Here is a 16,182-nt window from a genome sequence, read left to right as displayed (position 1 = left end):
ACAGAGATCACAACATTCACAGGAGCATGAAACTCTGAGAAGACCTGGAGAGGTAGGATGCTGGAAAGCTCAACCAATCGTAGAAGAGACGACAAAATCACAGGTGGCTGCACCTCCAAGGGTCAACGAAGATGCATTTCTTTTAGGGGTACCAGATAAAATAAATCGATGTTCATTTAAGCAAGCAGCTCCATCACCCTGCAGCTCCCAGCTGGCAGCCCCACTGGAGCTCAGCAGGTGTGAGCCTGCCGAGTACCTGGATGGGAGACTCCTGGGAAAGCTGAGGCTGCTGCTGGAAGAGGTGTTAGTGGGGCCAGTAGGGGGCGCTCACCCTGCTGTCTGTGTGGGTCCTAATGCCCCAGTATAGCGACGGAGACACTACTGTAAAAAAGGCACCATCCTTCAGATGAGATGTAAAACTGAGGTCCTGACTCTCTGCGGTCATTGACAATCCCAGTGCGTTTCTCAAAACGAGTAGGGGTGTTACCCCTGTGTCCTGGACAAATTTCCCCCTGGTCTTTACCCATCATGGCCTCCTAATAACCCCCCTCTCTGAACTGGCTTCATCACTCTGCTCTCCTCCCCACTGAGAGCTGGTGTGTGGGGAGCGGACTGGCACATCATCCAGGTGGGGCTGCACACTGGTGCTGGTGGAGGGGATCCCCATGACCTGTAAAGCGCTTTGAGTGGAGTGTCCAGGAAAGAGCGATTTAAAAATGATCTGTTACGCTGGAGGAGAGGCGTGCCTGTAAGGCTTTTTTTCATTTTTGCATTTCAAGTCCTCAGGCAACCTAATTACCTAATTAACCTAATTACTAACCTCCCCCACCTCTACAGCACTGCTGCTCTGAAGAAACCCAGGAACCCTGCACTGGCTGTCTGATACTGGAGTTAGATCACCCCAATCTAGAAACAGGTCTGGAGGGTTTCGATTCTGATTTTCCTCACTTCGCAACAGGGCTGATGAACGTGAAACTACTTCATCGCTCAATACCAGACGGCTCGTCGTTATCTTCTATCATGAAGCACTAATCAGTGGCATGGTTGCGAAATTTCACTTGGTTAGCTGCAACAGCTCCGTTTCAACCGAAATATCGACGCCCCCCTACAGATTTTTCCCCTGGCACCATCCCTGCCCATCTGTTAGTTTCCCTAAATATTGGTCCTAAAACAGCATGCCTACCAGTGGTGACACGTCAGCACATATACGTTCACTCGCTCAGTGGCATGAAGCTCATCAAGCAGGTCTGACAAACTCAGGCCTTCTGCTGTCTTGTGCGTGGCTTTAAATACTGAGAGTACCGTGGGCAAGATGACATTTCTACACAGCACAACAGCAGCGCCAGGTGTCTGTGGGGGCCCGCGGGTCGGAGATCCCTGGCACTGCTAGGACACGCCGCGCACCACTACCTTCGGTGAGGATATCGATGACATCGCTGGCGTTGAAGCTGAGCTCGTCCGTGTCCTGGGCATCGTAGGCGTACAGCGCCCGGCACTGAGGGCTCTTGGGTTTGGGCTTGGGGGCCGGTTTGGGGCGACCCACCCCCGGCACGGGCTTGGTCTCTTGGGAGCGCCTGCGATGCAACCTGATGGGGAGGAGGAGACACGTCAGAGACATGTGGCCGTCTGCAGAAGCTTGGCACCTCAACACTGAAGAAAGCAATGTCATGTCCCCTTTAGACATGAAAATGCTTGGAGGACAAGAAAATGGGTCATGTGTGTTCATTCTAATTTCCTGGTGCTGGCCAGAGGAGGAGCCTTGGGTCCTCTCAAGGTTTCTTCCTACTTTAATCTGAGGGAGTTTTCCCTTTCCACTGTCGCCTTAGGCGTGCTCACTTGGGGTCCAGGCCTTGCTTTGTGACCATGTCCGTTGTAAAAAGCCCTATACAGATAAAACTGAATTGAACTGAATTGAATTGAGAGTCCATAAAATCCATCTGGGTCCTCAAAACTCCAGAAGTGCTACATACCTTAACTGTATGTGCAGAAACTGCTGCTCTGCACTAAACCCTGAAACTCGAGGGTGAACTCTGGGGGAAAACTAAGTGGGGTCTTCATGCAGAGCAGGACACAGTGTGACCAAAGCCATCTGGAGACACCTCACTCAAGGTACAACAAGCACGACCACACCTGGGATGTGATCTCACAGTTCTCCAATAAGAAGAGCAAAAACTGCTTTCCTCACACTTCACTCAGTCCTAACAGGGCAACCAGCTTTGAAAAACTCAGCTGATGGGTTATACAAAAGCCGGTATCTCTATTGGCCGGAAACACAACAGACACTGATGCAGTAAGATGCAGTTTCCTGGGGTTTGCACTGGCCAGAGAAACAAGTGCACAGGAGATGATGCCTGATGTGCGCACTCGCTGTCGCCCCCTGGCTGCCTCTGGGCTGCACTGCGTCTCACAGCTCCGAAGCGGTACTGTGACGCGAAACACTCGCACGGGATTGCGAGAGGCTCTCAGTCTCTCTCACCCTGCCACTCCCTGTTCGGGCACGTTCATGAAGTCCATGTTGGGCTGGGGCCCCTGGTGCCGAGGCTGGGGCCCGCGGTGCCGGGGCAGGGTGGGCTGGTCCACGCTGCCCTGCCGGAGCAGGAGGGACTGGCGGGTGGAGGGCTGAGGGTTCCTGGAGCCGCGCTGCCTTGGTCCCGCGCCGTCGTTCCTGAGAGAGCCTGGCGGCCCGGGAGAGGAGAGACAGGGTGAGCAAGGCAGCGAAGTTAAACCAAACACTGGCGTGCAGGAAGGCCACTGCAGTGTTCCCCCCCTCCGGAAAGATGGAAATTGGTTGAGACTGTTCCACCCCTAGAAAACAAAATCGATTGGTGGGAAGAAGCTCCGCCCACAGGTGACCTCACCATCCTGATCTCAAGAGCTCCCCCTGCTGCTGACTCGCTTATAATCCTGGGGGGACACCCGTTCACCCCTCGAACGGCACTTACCTTGTGCGTACCGTCCCGCGCTGGGGTTCTGGCTCCCCAGATAGACGCTCTTCCTCTTGTCCTTTCGGGTCGGGCCTACGGCAAAAGGCAACAGGGCAGGGGCACAGAGTCAGAGACGCGGACAGAACCCGCCCCCCCCACCCTGCTCCAGAGCTCGGGCGCGAGATCAGACTCCCGCTGTACAGCAGTCCGAGCCGCCCCGGGGTTTGAGGTCCTGCAAACAGGCAGACAGGAGTACTGACCCCGCGTCACTAAATCACTCCTTTAACTGCCCTGTTTGTTCATGCTGCCATTTCCGACATTAAACATCATTTCATTTCTTCCAGATGTCGGCTTCTTTTCTATGAAGTTTAAAGAAATGAAGGCAATAATTAACGAATGTACCTTCTGCAACTCAACTCAACTTCTGCAATACATTTGATCTTGGGTTTTCACAAGGTAAAGGAAGGACTCTTTTTTTCCCCCCAGTCTAAAAGCAATCATTTCTCTACTGAAAGCCCCAGCTGTTCTGTGTTGCCAGTCAGTGTTAGCCCAACAGGGAGAAGGAGGGATCTGTGGACACATGTCCCACCCGCCTTCCTGTCTGTGAGCTCCCAGAGTCCAACGGGGGGGTCCAGGCCGACCGGAGGAGAGGCGCAGCTCTTGCTGCGATCCCTGCAGTGTCCCTCCAACAGCAGAGAGCACCCCGACAGGCAACACCCCAACACCGGCGGGACTCAGCCAGCTGGGCCCTGCTTCTTGGGGATTGACTGGGTTTGACTGGGGCTCCACTCCGCCGGGCTGGAAATACTCCTGCTCCAACGCCCAGAGGATCCCCAGAGATTACAAGAGGAAGATCAGCCCCCCACGTTGCTTGGATGATCGGTAGGGAATGAAAACGATGGGCATGATAAGTGCTTATAAACTGCCCCCGTATCTGCGATTAACTCTTAATCACTATTCCGTTTGAGAAAGACCTCGGAGTGACGTGGGAGGCGAGAGACTCACGGGCGTTTTTGGGCAGGCCGGGCCCGATGCTGACAGTCAGGACCTTCCCGCTGGGCTTCAGCACGGCCTCGTCCCCGGGCCCCGGCGTGAACTGGATCTGCCGGGACCCCGAGGCCCCGAACGGACCCCAGCCCCCCTTCTTCACCTTGAACTCCAGCCTGGGAGGAGAGGGAATGAGACGCAGGCAGGACGAGTGAGCGCAGTGCCAGGGGAACACAGGACAACAGACTGGCAGAGGGCAAAGCTGGGTCAGAGAGTGTGTCTGAGAATGAAAAACTCTCAGACAGGCAGACAGGCAGACAGGCAGACAGGCAGACAGGCAGACAGGCAGACAGGCAGACAGGCAGACAGGCAGACAGGCAGACAGGTCTGGGGCCTGCACACTCACAGGTTGTTGAACTTGAGGGGCAGTTTGCGCTGGCAGCTCTCCTCGTAGCGCTTGTACAGCAGGCTGAGGAACTCCGTCTTGAAGGTGCTCTGGAGGACACTGTCATAGCGCTCCTCGTGGATGATGAAGAAATCATCTTGTAGGGTGCTGGAGACGAGAGTGAGTCCATCTCAACTTCCTTAGGCTTTGCAAGGAGCGTAAAGGTGGGGTTGCCGGCTTCCATCGTATGAAAGTATTTAAAAGACTCTTGCGCTGATGCAACAAACATATCAACTGCAGGAAGAGCTCCGCAGGGACACGCCGTTACAGTGACTGACCGGTTCATTGGTCTAGCAGGTTCACTGCTCTCCAAGCTCTTTCGTTGACAGTGTTCTGTGACATTTTTTAACTCTGACAGTGGATGTCTCTCTCAGAACACTGCGCGAAACAAGTCTGAGAAACCTACTGACATTTGCACCATCCGAGTGCACAATACTTTTAAAAAGCAGCACGGAGGGGCACCAGGAGGCAGTGTATAAGGGGGTAGAGCACTGTTCAGGTTGGGGCAAGATTAGATGAAGAGGGGCTTCTCTCAGATTTTGACAAGACAGGGAATCCTATGCCTGGAGCCTCACATCAGTGAAAGAGTCGACTCTTCTGCAAGGCATCTTGGAGCACATAGTGTGTCAGAGGACAGCAGGTCACCTCAGAGCCCATAGGGGGTAAGAGCTGAATGGATCAGTAGGTGGGCATGTTAGAGGACAGCAGGTCACCTCAGAGCCCATGCGGTGTCAGAGCTGAATGGATCAGTAGGTGGGCATGTTAGAGGACAGGAGATCACCTCAGAGCCCATAGGGGGTCAGAGCTGAATGGATCAGTAGGTGGGCATGTTAGAGGACAGCAGGTCACCTCAGAGCCCATGGGGTGTCAGAGCTGAAATGCTTTGCAGGTGGACATCAGAGCTGAATTCAACTGGCAAATCCAAACCGCACGAATGCATAATATAAAGTAAGGATTGAAGATGAAAAAACTGAAGGAAAGAAAAATGTCTGGGTTGGTTTCAGCATGAGACGTCCACGATCTCCAAGCCCGATGTGGTTCAAGGACGCTCATGGCCGCTGTTAAAGAGTATTCATCGGTCACCCATACCTGAGGGAGACTGACTGCACCTTCTCCACCTCAATCTTCCGCTTCAGCACCTCCTGGATCTGGCCCTTTTCCGGGCCCTGTTTCACCTTCTCTCGCCCAATCAGGTAGAGGAACTTGGAGGTCAAGATGAGGTCACGCTTCACTGACTGAAGGGGGTGGGGGGAGGAGAAAGGTCAAGAGGTCACACAACAAACGTGTTAAGCAGCATCTCCCACCGAACCGCAGGTCTTTTCCCACCTTAATTCTTAATAATAATAATAATAATAATAATAATTGCTTATACTTATATAGCGCTTTTTCTGGACACTCCACTCAAAGCGCTTTACAGGTAATGGGGATCCCCTCCACCACCACCAGTGTGCAGCCCCACCTGGATGATGCAACGACAGCCATAGTGCACCAGAACGCTCCCCACACATCAGCTCTCAGTGGGGAGGAGAGCAGAGTAATGAAGCCAATTCATAGAGGGGGATTATTAGGAGGCCATGATTGATAAAGGCCGATGGAAAATTTGGCCAGGACACCAGGGTTACACCCCTACTCTTTTCGAGAAACGCCCTGGGATTTTTAATGACCACAGAGAGTCAGGGCCGGTTTTACGTCTCATCCGAAGGACAGCGCCTGTTTACAGTATAGTGTCCCCGTCACTACACTGGGGCATTAGGTCCCACATGAGCCGCAGGGTTAGCGTCCCCTGCTGGCCCCACTAACACCTCTTCTTTTAAGGCTTAGTCATAAAACAGTGGCTAGAGTGGCAAGCAGAAACTGAGAGGACAAGGAGTTAGGATTGAAATCAAGAAGTGTTTCTTTACAGAGACAGTTGTGGGGGGCCGGAAAGCTACCACTGCTATAGAAATGAAGTTGGTTGCCGTGGGATCCCTCAATAAGCTAATGGCAACGAGAGAGATGACCTCCTCTCATTTATAACTCTGTTTTAACAGTACTAACACGTACATTTTGGGAGTGTACAACTGAGGTTCATCTGCCAGTTTTCATTCCAGCCCTCATCCAAAATTCAATTAGACAATTCCTGGCTTGCACTAACATAGCCTTTTTCCTTCCCACTAGAACCTAACCCGAGTTTGCATACAGACAAATCTACTCTCCAGGATCAGAGACCACTGTTTAAATTATTTAGCAGTGTCTGTGCTGGAAGCTCTGGGGGTCTGTGTTCAATTAGTAGTGCCTGTGCTGGAAGCTCTGGGGGGGGTCTGAGCATCTGTGCTGTGTTCGATTAGCAATGCCTGCTGTCCCAGGAGTAGCGCTCTCACCTTGAAGCGCCGGTCGTACTTCACCACCACATCCGCAAAGTCGATCCTCTCCCTCCGGCCCACAAACTGCCGGATCTCGGGGTGGTTTTCGGTGCCGATGTAGTCGCCCATGAAGTTCCGGTTGATGCTGTTCTTGCGTCGCTCCTTCTTGTTCAGCAGGATGTCTGAGGCTGCGGGTGGATGGGACAGCAGAAAGAGACATGTGAAGTACAGTCTTCACCCAGGAACGCACCATCCTGACTGTGAAATCACACCGTCCCTGTACTGTACAGGACTATACAGGACTGTAGCTTTGGGTACTGGAAGAGCAGTGGAGATTTCACTGCTTTTACTCCAAACTCAACCCGACTCTGCAGCACAGCCAGATGAGCGGTGGCTCTGTGGCTCAGGATCTGCGCCTGGGGCTGGAAGGTTGCTGGTTCAAATCCTGCAGCCGGCAGAGGAATCCTACTCCATTGGGCCCCTGAGCAAGGCCCTGAACCCCAACTGCTCCAGGGGCGCCGTATAAATGGCCGACCCTGCGCTCTGACCCCCAGCTTCTCTCCCTGTCTGTGTGTCTCATGGAGAGCAAGCTGGGGTGTGCGAAAAGACAAATTCCTAATGCAAGAAATTATATAGGGCTAATAAAGTGATCTTATCTTATGAGTTCACAGCCAAGGCGAGACCCAGCAGGAGAACACCACTGACTGCCCACCACTGTGCCGCCAGGTAATGATACTATAAAGCACAACTGGTAGAAAAGTGACTGCGGAGGCATCTCCATTAATGCAAGTCACCTGCTTATGTTGAAATTATTCAGGGTAGTTTACCAACTGGAAAAACAAAACAGGGGGGCAGGGGAAAGATTTTCTCTGCTGTGTTTGTGTCTCATCATTTTTGTGGTTGGTGTTGTGCCAGAAGCTCACTGCATTACTCCTGCAGCTGGGAGCTGCAGGGTGACGGAGCTGCTGGCTCCTGTGCGTCTCCTTCAGTGTTCTCCCGAAGAGGCCGTTTTCGTCAAATCAAACTCATCTCAAACCTTCACTGGACGGCGCTGCGACTCCTCGCTTCCCTACAGTCTGCAGCCCAAGGCAGGGCTGAGGAAAGCCTGCTGTAGTGCTTCAGGGGACAGACAGGGGGCGCCGCCGCCGCAGGTCTCACCTTCCTCCCGCATGCGGACGTACTTGCGCACGGCGATGTGCTTGCGCCAGGCCTTCTGGATGACCCGGGCGTAGCCATTGTACTTCCTCTCCCTCATCTCCTCCAGCAGGAACAGCTGAGGAGAGACAGTGGCATCACTGCATGGCTGCCCATGGGCCTCCAGGGCAGAGATCTGAGGCTTATTTAATCTAAATAACAGTGTTCTCTTCCCGAGCTTTCAATGCTAGTGTAGCAGGAGATGTGTGCTTTAATTCTCCGGCCCCTCTCTTAATTGTGCCATTGCAGAAGAACACCATTGCTTTCTTAAGAAACTACAAAAGCAAAACTTTGAAGAGAAGCATTTCTTCCACTCGGAGAGAGTGCTTGATCTTCCCCTGTGCTTCAGTTAAGAGCTCGACAAAACTTAAGGACACAATGAACCCAGTGGATCTCACCCTGGGGGTGCAAGATGCCCTTTCTGGGGGGGGTGTGAGACGGGCCAAATCTTTTCAGAAAGGTCAGTCAATCACTTAAAAGACAAATTAAGCACAGGACCGCAAGTACAACTACTTTGTTCATCAAAACTCGGCATTTTAAGATGAGCTTAAAAAGTGTGCAATTTTTGATGAATTCTTCATCGAACTGCAAAAATAAAATTCACTGGATAATTCTCTCTCTTCCACCCTACAGTAATGCTACATCTCAGGGTTAAAGAACTGACCTACTTCGACCACTTGTGATCAGGGGTGTGAGAACCCGTTTTGAGAGCCAAAGGGGTTCAGGCCACAGTCCGGCTCGAGAAACTGCCGGATTAACTGTTTCTTCCCGGGTCTGTCCGATTTCCCTGCCCAGCGCCGTCACAGGGTGACGGGAGTGAACAGCGGAGTGTGGGTGGGTGTTCGTCGGGCTGAGAGCACTGCTGCCCTGGTCTCCTCTGGTCTCTCGCGCCCGAGACTTATTTTTAATGGGCTCCCACTGTTACGGCCCTGTGCGTCAAACATACAGGCGTTTCCCGTGTTCAATCTCCAGAACCTCCAGAACCGTGCTGGCGAGATTTAGCGCCCGGCGGACCCCCCGCTCACCGACTCGGGCGCCTTGATGAACACCTTGCTCTTGCCCAGCTGGTACTGGTCCTGGTCCATGTTGACGGAGCGCAGCAGGTGCAGGACCCCCTGGCGCTGCTCCCCGCGCCACTGCGGCCACGTCTCCCGCGTCAGGATGGCGTACCTGCGAGGGCGTCACTTAGTCGCGCGCCGAGACGAAGCGGCCGGTCGCATCGTGCGTTCGGCGCGACACTCCGTCATCCACCTATTTCTTATTATCCGTCTTATCCCATTGTCTTACTGCTATGCCGCTGGAGAGATTAAGTTAGGGCAGACAGCCCCCCCCCCCGACACGCCCACCTGTCAGAATTGTGCAGATGGGAAAGGGGGCGGGGCCAGTTGTGTAGGAGGGGGTAAGGGGCGGGGTCAGTTGTACAACCCAGGGGAAAGGGGAGGGGTCAGTTGTACAACCCGGGGGAAAGGGGAGGGGTCAGTTGTGTAGGGGGGAAAGGGGCGGGGTCAGTTGTACAACCTAGGGGAAAGGGGAGGGGTCAGTTGTGTAGGAGGGGAAAGGGGCGGGGTCAGTTGTACAACCTAGGGGAAAGGGGCGGGGTCAGTTGTACAACCTGGGGGAAAGGGGCGGGGTCAGTTGTACAACCTGGGGGAAAGGGGCGGGGTCAGTTGTGTAGGAGGGGTAAGGGGCAGGGTCAGTTGTGTAGGAGGGGTAAGGGGCGGGGTCAGTTGTGTAGGAGGGGTAAGGGGCGGGGTCAGTTGTACAAACTGGGGGAAAGGGGAGGGGTCAGTTGTGTAGGAGGGGTAAGGGGCGGGGTCGGTTGTGTAGGAGGGGTAAGGGGCGGGGTCAGTTGTGTAGGAGGGGTAAGGGGCGGGGTCAGTTGTACAAACTGGGGGAAAGGGTCATGGTGGGGTCACCTGTGCAGGGGAGAAAGCGGGTGGTGTCAGTCCTACCTGTGCAGGAACTTGCTGAAGACGCGGCGGAAGGCGTAACCGGCTCGGCGGACCCGGATGTTCTCCCGCAGGCCCAGGTACTCCACCTGGTGCTTGACGCGGCTCTCCTCCCAGTCCCGCGGGCGCTTGGTCTCGTTGGGCTTGATGCAGCGGATGTAGTGGGGGGTGCACTTCATCAGCGTCTGCACAAGGTTATTGGCCTGTTTCTGTTGGCAGGAGGGGAGGCTGTTCAGAGGAGATCAGGTGGGGGTTCCCCCCCCCTGCCTGCTGCAGAACTGCACCAAACTGCGGGCCTGGAAGGCAACCCTGAAAATGCAGCTAGATGGTCGCTACCTGTCCAGCCTCTGTAGCTTTAGCCCTACTCTCAGCAGGAGCATGCTGTGTATGCAGAGATGGGGCTTTAATCAAGCTTCATAGCTCAGACAGAGAACACCTGACCTGGGACAGAACACCAAGCACAGACAGGAGCACGCTCAAACATGCCATACTCTGCGAACATGCTAACACACGCAGGGGGTCGCACAGAGGGCTCGGATTTATTCCTTGGGCGCAGGACAGGCCAGACGGTTGGATCTGGGGATCTGGCGATCTTACCTTAATCTTGCTGCTGGCCGTGGTGGGGCGCCCCTTCTTTTCAGCGTCAAGGTTTTCGGGGAACAGGTCCTTAATGAATGGGCTGAGAGGAGAGCACACAGAACAGGGGTGATGTGCATCCCGGCGTTCTCCACACGTTTGAGAACTGGCCAGTCTGCTGCTGCTAATCGCAGGCACTGGCCTTGGAACATCAGCAGCCTTCGACCTCCGAGCAGGGAAGCCGACTAGCGCACTAGATGATCGCCACGAGTCTCTCTCCACACTTACAATTCGCTGCTCTGCATGAGCTCGATGAGGTCGCTGAACAGCACATCCCGGTTTCTCTCGCAGAATCCACTGACGTCGTACGACACCTGGAAATGATGAGGGGGAGGAGATACTACTCTTATTACTGTAACTCCAGTATAACTCAAAAGAATCAGTGTAACTCCCAGCCTGCTGGGGTGTCTAAATCCACATTGAAGAAACTACAGAAAGTCCATAATTCAGCTGCCAGACTCCTGACCAGGTTGAGTGAAAGTGATCACGTTACTCCTGTCCTGGAGTCCTTGCACCTCTCCTGCTGCTTCCCAAACCTCTGGAATTCTATCCCTAGGGATATCAGAGAGTCTTCTGCCCTGAGCTCCTTCCTCTTCAGAAGGGCCTTTATTGCACTGGTTCTGTCTGCTGCCCCTTTGCTTTCCTACTGCATCCCAAACCGTGAGTGTAGCTGTGTGATTCTGCTGTCTCCTCCCACTGTGTACTTTGTCTGTAAAGCGCTTTGAGAAGCCACTTTTAAAAGCGCTTTTTTATCCAATAAGGTTCGTTCTTATTAAGAGGACGACCTCGACAGGCTTCTGCCCCTGCAGGCGCGCCCCAGATTTCCTGCAGGCCACTGAAGGAAGATGCAAGGAAAGAAAGGCAAGGAGATGTCTCCAGAGGTGTGCCGAAAACCCAGACCTCGAACCTGATGTGGAAGGCAAACAGTGCTCAGATGCAGCTGACATCGAAGCAAAAAAAAACAACAACCAAACACCATCCATCTTTATGGGTGGGTCACACTGGGATCGCTGGGGGCCAGTTCAGCCAGTACTGATTCCCAGTGTTTCACCCTGGAGAGCAGGCAGAGGGCGGCAGTGTGTGCTCGGGGGGCGGTCCTCTTGCCTTGCCAGCGTAGTGGTGCACGATGAAGCCCTTGTTCCAGCTGTTGAAGTGCTCGTGGCTGCCGATCTGCATCTGCAGCTTCTGCAGCAGCGTCTGGTCCGCCCCCTCGCCCTTGGCGTGCATGGTGGCGCACACGTCGTCTAGGATGCTCATGACGCCCGGGGGATTCTGGGAAGAGAAGGGCGAGCGAATCAAGCGGGGATCCTGGAGCACCCCTTTGGATCCCAAAATGCACTCACGCACCCCCTGAGCACAAACCATTGAAGCAGCTCAGTGCTTTAAAGCTTAGATAGATTGTGATATATTTCATTTCACAGTAAAAGTAATAATAGATCCCCACTGAGACCTAATTTCAGTTTATGAGGGAATATACAGTAATAATTCTGTGTGGACTATTGTGTTGTTTGTTGTGTTTCTCATTAAACAATTGTATTTTCTTGTATAACCCCACCCCCCCCATACCTGCTGGCATAATGTAGTTTATTTTGTATGTATTTTACAGATTTTTTTGGGGGGTGGATGGGCTTTGCGATATGGGCTGAGGAATACAGACTCACCACTTTGCTCTCTATGAGGTCACACACCACCTTGTTGTTGAAATAGTCAATGGGCGTCCAATGGATTCCTTCCTGCACGTACTCCTCCTGCAAGGCAGCAGAGCACAGATCCATCAGCCTGATCGGGGCAGCAGAGCACAGATCCATCAGCCTGATCGGGGCTGAAAACACTACAGCTGTGGCAGCACTACAGGCTATGAGAGGGAGAAGCACGTGGATGCAAATAAACATTTTGCGTCTGTAGAATTGAGGGAATTCTGCTCAATACTGGACATTTATAAGGTCTGTCCTTTAACTAGAGGTGTCCAGCACAGTGGGTCTGCAGCACTCCCAGCTAGAATGGCAATCTGATGATTTTCTTAATTTTTTGAGTGTGCTTTACGGACATTTAAAAGTTAAAAGGATACTGTAGAGTTTAGATAAACGACGTATTAAGCCTGTCCTGGTAGTTAGGTACTTAAGCTAATTAATTATCGCCAAACTTGGCTGGAATGAAAGAAAAAACACAGCAGATCCTGCAGGATCCCAGGAGTGGAGTCTGATATTCCTGCTCGAACCGTGACCCGGACTGCTCACAGCTCCCAGACCCGGCAAACCACACGGCCCAGACTGGAACCAGCAACCAGCAACCCCCCTCCCCAACCAGGGGGTACATCCTGCCCCAGGAGAGACCAGGGGGCCACCCCCTCTGTCCCCAGCACCCAGAGACCGCCGAGAAGCAGCCCTCCCCCAGCTGACTGAGGCCCCACCTGCTCGGCCTTCAGCGTCAGCTCGATGAAGATCTGCTGGAGCTTCTCGTTCACGAAGTTGATGCAGAACTGCTCAAAGCCGTTTTTCTACGAAGAGAAATCCGGGTTAGTTTGCAGCAAAACAGGGCCGTTGGGATTTTGAACGGTTTGGTTTTATTCTCCTCCCACCAGGCGCTTAAAACATTAGCTGGTCTGTTCCACCACCTACACCAGGAGTGATGAAATGGTAACCGTCATGGTACACATGGACGATGACAGTGGCCAGCAGGAGGCGCTCAAAGATTCCTGAAAGCTATCCAAGGGCTCAAACAGAGGAAAGTGAGCCAGGCGTGGTCTTGGAAATCCCCAGTCCAGCAGGTCACCCTACAATCCACAATTTGTAAAGAGCTGGGGCTCGTGGGATTGGATCGGGGCTCATGGGATTAATCAATTCAGCAGTCCGGCGAAGTCAGAATCTGCTCTGCACGGTCACTGGCTCGAGCTTGTTTTACAAAGAGCCAGGTGTGAACAGTGCGCCACTAAAAAAAAAAAAAAAAAAAGCAGAGCATCAGCCAGAGCCGGAAAAGAGGGGTACCGACCTCGAAGATCTCAAAGCCATAGATGTCCAGCACTCCGATGTTAAACTCCTCATGGTCCTTCTGCATGGCTTTGTTAATGGCCTGGGAAGCAAGGGAGAACAGGAGAGGAGAGGTGGGACACTCCAGGACAGAGGCAGAGAGGGCAGAACGGCACTGCCAACAGCACTGAAGAGCACGAATTGTCAAGAGGGCTGCAGGAGGCGCTAAAGAGCAAGACCCATCACTGTTATTGGTACTGTACAGCAGCAATGGTCCGAACTTTGTATCCTGACAACCAACCACGATATGAAGAAATACACCCACTCAAACAGCTGCTGGAGTTCATTCCAGCTGAGCCTTATTACACAACTGGAGCCCTAACTGGGTTCATCTGACCCGTCTAACTCTAACTCTCCGACATGTGGCTGTTGTCTGCACTGTGCAAGTCCAGGCGTCGGAGCAGAAAAACAACTTGCAGACGTTCCGATCGAGCTGCTGAGGACGGTGAGCTGGGCTGGAGTGAAAGCCAGCAGGAGGGGGGACCGGTCACTCACGTCCACCAGGTAGTCGAAGAGCCGGGAGTAGAGGGCCTTGGACAGGGCGTCCCGGGTGAAGGCGGCCTGCTCGGTGTTCAGGGTGACGTCGATGGTCTCCGACTTGCCTCCCCACTTGCTGTCCATGGTGCGGCTGGTCAGCTTCTCCTTCAGCCGGCCCTGCTCGATTCCCAGGAGGTAGGCCGGGAAGGCCAGGACTGCGGGACGGAGCGGAGCAGCGCGCAGGGTCACCCAGCAGGAGTCAACGAACTCATTAAGTCATTAGCTCACTCGTTAACTGATTAAGGGTCAGTTCATTCAAGTCCTAATGAGAGTCAAGTCCAGCAACGGAGAGGATATGAAGACCCGGGCAGCCCCTGGAGCTGCTGTTTCTACAGCCGCAGGCAGAATTACAGTGGGCACAGAGACGGGTGGCTATGAGGGGCAGTGCTGGGTACTGCACTGGCACAGGTCGGCTGTCTCCGGCCCTGGAGCGGAGGGACAGCACAATTTTCCCATCTTTCACTCAATCATATTATATTCATAAGCATTCTAGAGGCAACGTCTTCCACTTCCAGGCTGGAGGACACGAAACTTTATTAACAAAGGCTTGAACGAAGAAGACTACGAGGGCACCTGTTACCAGTATTCAGATTCCCCAAAGGCCCTGACAGAGCCACCCTACGGGATCTCGCTAGACCAAAGGGGAAAACACAAACCAGGGACCACAAGTGGAACTACATGGGTGTGTGTTTAAGATGGGAGTACAGGAGGCTCTTCTTTACACAAAGAGGTGTGGGAGCGGGGGACAAGGTACCCTGACACTGCTGTTGGAAGTCAATACCCTGGTTTCGTTCAAGAAACCGCTGGATATGATGCTTGGATAACTAGCAAACAGACCAGATGGGCTAAACGGTCTTCTCTTGTTTCTAATGTTTATGTTTTTATGCAGGGACACATAACACAAAGAAGCCAGCAGCCATATCACCCTGCAGCTCTCAACTGGCAGCCCCACTGAAGCCCAGCAGCTGTGAGCCTGGCCAGTACCTGGATGGGAGACTCCTGGGAAGCTATGGTTGCTGCTGGAAGAGGTGTCAGTGGGGCCAGTAGGGGGCGCTCACCCTGCGATCTGTGTGGGTCCTAATGCCCCAGTATAGTGGTTGGGACACTATACTGTAGAAAGGTGCCATCCTTCGGATGAGACGTTAAAACGAGGTCCTGACTCTCAGTGGTCATTAAAGATCCCCGGGAATTTCTCATTAAGAGTAGGGAGTTATCACAGTGTCTGGAACAAATTTACCCCCTTTGGCCTTTACTGTCGCCTCCAAATTGACCCCGTGTACGACTGGCTTGCACGTGCCCTACGATGCACTGGCGTCCCATCCAGGGTGTACCCTGCCTTGCGCTCGCTGCCTGCTGGGAAGGTTCACGCATCCCGCGACACCGTACGGTACAAAGCAGTTTGGCAAATGACAGGAGATGGCACAGAGACAGGGGAATGGCGCAGACAGGGCTTCGTGACAGTACTGTGTGCGGTGCTGTGGGTCTGTCCCGTGTGGGTGTGGGTACGGCGCCCGGTGTCTTACAGTCCTCGCTCTCCACCACGGCGTAGTTGCCCTGCTCCTGGAAAGTGATGTTGCCCAGGTGCAGGATCCCGGCCACGAGCTGCAGGACGGTGGCCTGATCATCCGGGCTCAGCCCCACCACTGTCATGGCGTTCTGCAGGAAAACGGCACAGGAGGGTTCCTCGTTAACCCAGACACCTGCCTGACGCAAGGACTTTCCAAACCCGGCAGCGGAGAGACCTGTGTGTCCGCAGTTTTCCACTACAGCTCAGCTCTTTAGGACCTAAACCAACTTTGTTTGACTCATACGGACCTAATGCCACCTTTTCTCTGCACGACAGGTGCGGATGCTTTGAAGAGACCTAGAGAGCCTACAGACGTGCCAGCACGTCAAGACTGGACCGGTTCATTCACTACGCAGGTCAGACTGTGATGCCGCCTGCTAACCAGCAGGGGGAGGGAGAGAGGCACTCCTACCGCGGTCTCGCTGAACTCCTGCTTGTCGTTCACATCCTCCACAGTGTAGGTTCCTGACTGGTTGAGGTAGTAGTAATAATCGGGTGTGGTGATGCCCAGGTTCTCCCTCTGGTCTTTCGAGGCGCCGTTCAGGAGCTGTTGGGGGTCAAATTCAACCACGTTG

General features: G+C 53.6%; 1 protein-coding gene across 1 annotated transcript in view; it reads right to left on the bottom strand.

Annotated features, from left to right (window-relative positions):
* myo1eb (myosin IEb) overlaps positions 1-16,182 on the bottom strand; it is a 32,873-nt gene that overhangs the window by 2,119 nt on the left and 14,572 nt on the right. The window contains exons 8-26 of the mRNA XM_069185124.1: positions 16,020-16,154; positions 15,564-15,696; positions 13,999-14,195; positions 13,466-13,546; positions 12,888-12,974; positions 12,139-12,225; positions 11,582-11,749; positions 10,706-10,791; positions 10,439-10,520; positions 9,845-10,050; positions 8,918-9,062; positions 7,857-7,971; positions 6,717-6,886; positions 5,446-5,591; positions 4,318-4,464; positions 3,930-4,087; positions 2,943-3,017; positions 2,477-2,675; positions 1,411-1,586 (exon numbers count right to left, since the gene is read on the bottom strand). Coding sequence (XP_069041225.1) covers positions 1,411-1,586; positions 2,477-2,675; positions 2,943-3,017; positions 3,930-4,087; positions 4,318-4,464; positions 5,446-5,591; positions 6,717-6,886; positions 7,857-7,971; positions 8,918-9,062; positions 9,845-10,050; positions 10,439-10,520; positions 10,706-10,791; positions 11,582-11,749; positions 12,139-12,225; positions 12,888-12,974; positions 13,466-13,546; positions 13,999-14,195; positions 15,564-15,696; positions 16,020-16,154 — 2,593 coding nt within the window. The remainder of the gene's footprint in view (positions 1-1,410; positions 1,587-2,476; positions 2,676-2,942; positions 3,018-3,929; positions 4,088-4,317; positions 4,465-5,445; positions 5,592-6,716; positions 6,887-7,856; positions 7,972-8,917; positions 9,063-9,844; positions 10,051-10,438; positions 10,521-10,705; positions 10,792-11,581; positions 11,750-12,138; positions 12,226-12,887; positions 12,975-13,465; positions 13,547-13,998; positions 14,196-15,563; positions 15,697-16,019; positions 16,155-16,182) is intronic.

Source organism: Lepisosteus oculatus, chromosome 27 (assembly GCF_040954835.1).
Source record: "Lepisosteus oculatus isolate fLepOcu1 chromosome 27, fLepOcu1.hap2, whole genome shotgun sequence".
NCBI classification, from domain to species: Eukaryota; Metazoa; Chordata; class Actinopteri; order Semionotiformes; family Lepisosteidae; genus Lepisosteus; species Lepisosteus oculatus.
This window is presented reverse-complemented; position numbering and strand designations above follow the sequence as displayed.